Source organism: Macrobrachium nipponense, chromosome 45, assembly GCF_015104395.2.
Source record: "Macrobrachium nipponense isolate FS-2020 chromosome 45, ASM1510439v2, whole genome shotgun sequence".
Lineage (NCBI taxonomy): Eukaryota > Metazoa > Arthropoda > Malacostraca > Decapoda > Palaemonidae > Macrobrachium > Macrobrachium nipponense.
The window spans coordinates 37,525,405-37,532,571 of record NC_061105.1 but is presented as its reverse complement, the minus strand read 5'-3'; the positions used below and the strand labels follow the sequence as shown (position 1 = coordinate 37,532,571).

Genomic DNA, 7,167 nt, shown 5'->3' with positions numbered 1-7,167 from the left:
GGGAAACAACCCAACCTCTGGGATCATCTCACCAGTTGATATAAATTTTCCCAGTAATCTTGGGTCATGAGACGAAAGGATGACAAAAACGCCCAGCCGAAGCTATCGAAGCTCGTGTAGCCGTAGTTCGGGTTCCTGCCGTAGCCCTGGAGGCAGATGTAACCAGCTGGGCACGGCCTGCAGGGGCACGCAACAAAAACAAAACATGACAACGTTAACCTCTTATAGCAGCACTGATATGACTGGACGTGTTGGATATCAGATGTTGACGTGTCGTGATATGCTGGGTGTATGAGAGGGTTGGGCCGTGTCATGTCACTCATTTCAAATGAAGTGTGTCGGGTGTGGAGGGGAAATATTATTATGAATGCTAAGCACTTTAGTCATGCGGGATGTGGCTCGTGGAAGTATGCAGTGTCATGATGTTGTGTCAATACCTGTGTGTGTGTGTGTGTTGAGTGGACTGAATGTGGGACTAAAATATGTTCGTTTTGTAAACGGACAATATATAATATACCAAACCACTTAGAATGGGAACTGCAAGTGGAAGTAAGTAGAATGTTGACGTTAAATTTTTTGAATGCAGAGTTCTTACGATGGTCAATGCATTAGCTTCTGATCAACATTTACATAGAATTATTAATAACTCTATTCCTTTACAATTACAATAAATTTCGAAAATTATATAATCTACAAAGGAACTTTTTAAAATTAAATTTTAAATCTATAAAACATGGGAACTTTCTCCACACACGCACACGCGCGCACACACACACACACACAATATATATGTGTGTGTGTGTTTGAATTTATGTACTGTGTTTACACGTGACATTGAGTGATGATTTTATAAATATGATAGTCTATATCAGCATGTATGCTTAAAAGGAATATTTACAAATGAAAGGTATACCTAAATACTGTGGTATATATACACATGTACATTAAGGTTGGGAATCATGTAAGACATCATAAATATATACCTTATACAGGCACACACACATATATATTTACATTGATATATATATATATATAGATATATATATATATATATATATAATCTATATATATATAATATATATATATGAATGTAAAACATTCATTTCACTCAAAGTACCTAATTTTATATAAGCAAGTTAAATATGACATCAAACACTAATAAACTAAAAAAGGTTTTGCAAGTATGAAAGGAACAGTGTTCACAAACCTTAAAAATAAATAAAAAACTGAAAATACACTTGTAATTCAAAATATATGTATACTTTCTACTTATACTTAATGGTCATGTGAATATACCTACTCATTCAAAGTATAACCTGCAATTTCAATAGGCTAAATATTTTTTTCTTTAAATGAATATTATTATCAGTCTAAATGTGCAGATAGCATGCTGAGATCTGCTTGATGTTTACTGTGGAAGGCAATTGAAAAATTGAAAAAACAAACAAACAGTTGATTTCATCAGAACACATAGTGTAGCAGAATAATCATAATTGGAACAAAATGTCAATAGGCTAAAAAGGAAAAGTTTAAAAATTACACCAGAAATAGCATGTGACATCCATACTTAAAAGCAGGTTAGCGATTTCAGCGCATCTTTAAACAGCATACTGTGAAAAGGGAAAGGAACCAACCCCCCAACAGGAGCTGGGGGACGCGTGACGTCATCACTGGCAATGACGTCATGTGAGCCGGACAGAGCAAGCGAATAAATGATGCAGCCAGTTTAACTTCAATCACTCCCTGAAGTCTTTCACGGGAGGTACATTGGGGAGGAGGGGTGGGGTAGGCATCTCTCTCGTAGCATTAGTAGTAGTAGTAGTAGTAGTTGTAGTGGTAGTAATAGTAGATATAATAATAATAATAATAAAAAAGTGATCAACCTCAGGAAAGGGCATAAATAAAGCAAACGAATCGGAGACAACTCTGTAATTGAACAGCTCTGTGCACCGTCTACAGCGTTAAGTGTGTTAAACTGAAAGATAAAAAAATTAGGTTAAAATGAGAACATTGCAACTCCAACAGCCAATCAACTTACAATAGGAAAAGTAACATAATAGTATTCAGTGTGAAAACAGGTGTTTGTACTCCTGAGTTAGTGTTACTTAAGATGCAAATCAAAATGAAAAATGACACTGTGAAGAGATTAACAAAAGATGATCACTACAGCTATGAAGTCAAGAACTATGTTGCGCGACTGTAACTTGCATGGAATCTTACTTGGAGAGAACTTGGGCACTTCCTTTAAAAGTGGAAGTTCCTAGTGTAGTACAGAATAAGGCAGGACCTCACTTATTGAGTGACGTCATCAGGTTAAATAGAAGAACAAGGCAACATCGCTCGGTGCTTCAACAAGTGCAGATAATCGGCAATGTTGCTTTGTGCTTTAAACGACAAAAGCAAAAAAGCAACACTGCTGCTGTGTGTTTCAACTACTGCAAGCATAAAGAAGCATCGCTCAGGTATCTGACATGTGCAATAAGTATTTGACTTGCTTTTGACTTTGACAACTGGAGACAAGAAACAACCCTCCATTGGCCTCTGACAAGTACAAGTAGTTTGACATAATAATTATGCCCTACATGAGTGCAAGCAAGAAGCAACATTTCTTAGCCCCTTTGCTGTTTATAAATAACAAGAAAACTGCGCAGTGCTTTGAAATATGCAAGCAAATGAGGTGATACTGTTATACACAAGACAAATACGAGCATGAAGCAATCATTCTTTGTCCCTTGACCAGTCACGAGCAATGAGCAAAATTGCTCCCTGATTTGATACCCACAAACAATATAACAACAGCAGGCTGAGGATTCAGGCAACATTTACACTACCCAGAAGCACCAACAGCACGAGCTTAAATGACGAAAGGTGAAGCAGTCCTCAAGTATGAAACATCACACGTACTAAAACCTATTACTATAAGAAGCACAGCGAAAAATCCAACAAAATGTAGGAAGAAATAAACCACACAACTAAGTAAATAAGCGACACGGTTAATAAGGCGTGAAAGAAAGGTTTATAGTGCGATCATATATATGTATATATATTATATATATATATATATATATATATAATATATATAATATATATATATATATATATCTATATACATAATCTATACACACATATATATATATGGATATACATACATATCTACATATGTATATATATATATACATATATATATATTTCATATGTATATTATATATATAGTATATATATATCATGTATATGATATAAACTTTAGTTCTTTAGAATTTCGGGATGAGAAACAAAAGGGGTTTATAAATGGGAAAGCAAAACCGAAAAAAAATACCTGTGATTGGGGGGTCATGGTTACAGTGCTATCAAAATTTACATCATACAACTGTAGCAATTGCAAAAAAAATATGTGTAACAAAAAAGTAACAAAAAAAAAATAATTCCAGGTATTAATGATCCACATTGTGTAAAAAATACAGGTTTTTTTTGCTCTTTTGAGAAAAAAATTCAATAACAGATATTTTTTTCTTTAAAAAAAAAACATTCATATTTCATTCTTACCCTGCACCACTACTGTTGCCGCACAAGGGGTAATCACCATCACCGTCGTTGAACCAATTGGCTGTAAAAAACGAAAAAAAATAGCAAAAATCAACCCCAGAAGGCTGCTCTCTTTTTAGGAATGTGCCAAAAAATTGTTTTCTGGAGGATACCAAAAAAGGACACAAAAAATTCAGGAGGCAAGAAAAATAACACGAAAAATATCTTCTGCGATTTCGATCGACGTAATTTTTTTTTTTTTTAAAGATTTAGTAGTTTTTATATATGTATATATATATACAGTTTAGACAAGCCACATCATCTCCCCAATTTCACAGGCAAACAGACGAGTGAGAGTTTTTTGTTTTTTGTTTTTTTGGTTTGGTTTGGTTAATCGTGAATTCTATCCAATACCTGCAAAAAAAGGGAAAAAAACTTCATGGGGGAAAATTTTAGGGGGCACCTGGGTAAGTTCTTGGACACACTCGATTAACCGATCAAAAATAACAGCGCCTCTATAAAGGAAAAAAACAGGTCAAGGCAGAGACAAAAAAAAAAAAAATTGTCATAAAAATTTTTTCCAGTGATTTTTAAAGGCAGATCAGGAGGTTAGTATAACCAGGGCTAGGCAGTCAGTCCAATAATATTAATAGATATATACGTCATGCCAAGGACTACTAGATCTACCTAACTACGGCTTCCTTCTATCTATGACATCGTATAATCTACTACCCCTACTCTATAACAGCTCGATTAAGTCTAATTTCAACAATGGGGCCACTTGCTGCTAGAACTCCTCGACAGAAAGTGGAAAACGAGAGATAACGAAGAGAAAGCTAAAGAGAGAGAGAGAGAGAGAGAGAGAAGAGGAGAGAGAGAGAGAGAGAGAGAGAGAGAGAAAGCGATTATGGCTGGGGGAAGTAGACACACAAAAATCACTAAGACAGACCAAAAGATTGAGAGAAATATGCCTTTTAGTTTTTTTTTTTTAAGTGAAAATCCGAAGAGTCGCTCGTGGCAAGACCACAAAATTCAGCAGTAGCAAGTCACAAAAATAGTATTTCGTCAAAATTGTTCTTTTAAATAGATATATATATATTAATAATCAAACTGAGCTCTAGAATCATGCAAACAATCAAAGATTTCTTGGTTTTGAAAAAAGATTTTGTGAAGAACCATTACTGATATGAGTAGGGGGGGTAGGAAGAGGAGAAAGAGGGCCCCCTCTCCCTCTTTCTCTCTCACACACATTCTTTCTTTCTCCCTCTCTCTCCCAAGATGCTGTTGGAGGGGGGGTGGGGGTTGAGGGGGGGGGGGGATGGGAGGAGAACTTGCTTGTAGTCGGCAATCTTCCTGTGAGGTTTGGGGGGCTATCTCTCAGAACCCTCTGATTCCCCCACCCAATTATTTTGAGTAGTAGTATTCCTCTGATGACGTCACAAAATTCTTCTTCAGTTTCGTCGCAGTCTCTCTCTTACTCTCTCTCTCTCTTTCTCTCCATCATCTTCCTCTTCCTCCTCCACCAATTCTTCTCCTCCTCCTTTTCTTGCTTTGTTCTTCCTGCTCCTCCTCCTCTTCTTTCTGTGGCTGAAAATGCAACAACTGTGGAACACCACCAGAAGTAATAATGGCTCCCATAAGATAAGGTGAGACAGACACATAATCATAAGCATTGTTACTTTCAACTCAAGGTCTACTTGGGCTCCTCGCAGGCTTTCCTCATCTGTATTTCCACAAGAAAATGCTCTTCGGGACTCAAGAAAAGAACACAAATGAGGAAGAGGGAAGTGGTAACTCAATCAAAATGAAAACAAACAAGATGAAACGCATCACTCGAAGCACAAAGTTCTCTGCAAACAGATGCTGTTCTGCTGCTGCTGCTGTTCCTGTCACCAATGGCTGTCCTGTACAACTGCTGAAAAGTGACACGAGATACATGTTATTTTCCAAAACCGGTTGAGAGGCTCCAGAGTAGGCTACATACTCGGCATCTGTCAAAAATGAAGATTTCTCGAATTAGGTCTGTAAAAGAAAACAAGGCACTTAGTAACAAAATCAAGTTTTTGAAAGGAGGTCAGAATCACAATAGATATATCCCTGTGACCAAAAACAATATAACTACTTTCTTAGCGAAATCAAATTCATTGTTGTGATACGAAAAAAAAAACGCATACATTCACATGCTTAGTAAATGACGTTTCCATATACATGTTTGCATCAGTAAACCTCTCCATTGCATTGAAACATACATTGTGGTAGTAACCCCTAAATTTGGTTACCCTAACTAAACTATATCGGTAGTTGCAGTGATCTTTTTGGCTTGTCACTCAAATGCGCAAGAGAATAGACAAGTAAAACACATGTAAACTAACAAGCCTGGCATAAATAACCTTGATTCATTCATATCTGACATAAATAAAGGTCAGTCATCTTCTGCTGGTCAAAAAAAGAAAGAAAGAAAAAAATCTTCGAGAGAACCGTGACCCCTGGCATCCAGTAGAAGTTACCTAACTCAGTGAAGTTACCACACACGCCTAAGTTACATTACATCACTAATCCAATTTCACCAGTGAATTAAGGATTCTCCCTCCGAAGAAACGATGCATCAACATCCCTGGGACGACTGAGTATGGACTGAATGTTATGAACAGATAGATGTTCAAGTTTTTCTCAGTTGTGGCAGCATCGGAAATGTTACTAAAGTCTTGAGCGTTTAAATGTAACTATACATCTTGAGCATCCTTCCGAGATATTAAAGCACTCGTTTCTTCTTCAGTTTCCGAAACGAAATTGAAGCAGTCAGTCATCAACGTAATGAAAATCGTTGAGACTTTGAAGTCTCCCTTTAACATCCTAACCTATCTGGACTACCGGTGTAAATGGGATGTATTAATTTATGTCCGGTTAGTAAAGGGAGAAAAATATCTATAAAAACCTTGACTTATAACAAAGAATGAATGACGTAAGTTAAATGAATGGAGATTTATCTATGATGTAAAAGGCGTCTCCAGTGATATACGAGGGATGAGGTTAATCATTCGCGAATGTACCTCCATAGAACGATTCTGAACGAAAGACTCGAGTCATACCTCGTCATTATGTGCTTTCGTGTTTCAACCAATTTTCTTCTCGTACTGTGTTCTTTATAGATATCGACCGGTCAGTCTCTCTCCATTTTCTGTCAAGTTACTCTGTCGGCGTGGCTCTCTCTCTCTCTCTCTTCTCTCTCTCGCCTCTCTCCTCTCCTCTTGTTATTTTCTCTCTCTCTCTCTCTCTCTCTTGTTATTTTGCATAGCCTCTGGTGGTTGCGTCAAAGAGCTAGGCCATTCTACTGAAACTTGTCATGTAAGTCATGGTCTACGCTGCAATCTTCCTGCCCAGAACTCCTGTCTTTCCGTCTAAAGCAACAACAGAGGAGTCAGTCTGCTTACTCGGATGCCAAAAGGGCTCGACCGAGATCTGAGTTAGACCCGTCAATTCTGCTGCTCTTCTCAGGCGATAGAGGCCTTCCCTCTCATCTGCTCCATCAGGCTTCATTGGAGAGCTCAGGATGAAAAGGCCTCGACCTAACTCGCCTAAGTTCTCGGCTAATAACTTCAAGTTCATTACTCAATCTTCCACGATGCTTCTAAGGAGGATCGAGTT

The 7,167-nt window shown here is 37.4% G+C and overlaps 1 protein-coding gene across 11 annotated transcripts in view; it reads right to left on the bottom strand.

Moving 5' to 3' along the window:
• The window catches only part of LOC135214486 (sodium channel protein para-like), a 344,371-nt gene that overhangs the window by 86,045 nt on the left and 251,159 nt on the right, over nt 1–7,167 (bottom strand). For all 11 annotated transcript variants that reach the window (XM_064248839.1, XM_064248840.1, XM_064248849.1 and 8 more), the window contains 2 exons: nt 3,544–3,604; nt 33–177 (listed from right to left, as the gene is read on the bottom strand). In XM_064248839.1, coding sequence (XP_064104909.1) covers nt 33–177; nt 3,544–3,604 — 206 coding nt within the window. The remainder of the gene's footprint in view (nt 1–32; nt 178–3,543; nt 3,605–7,167) is intronic.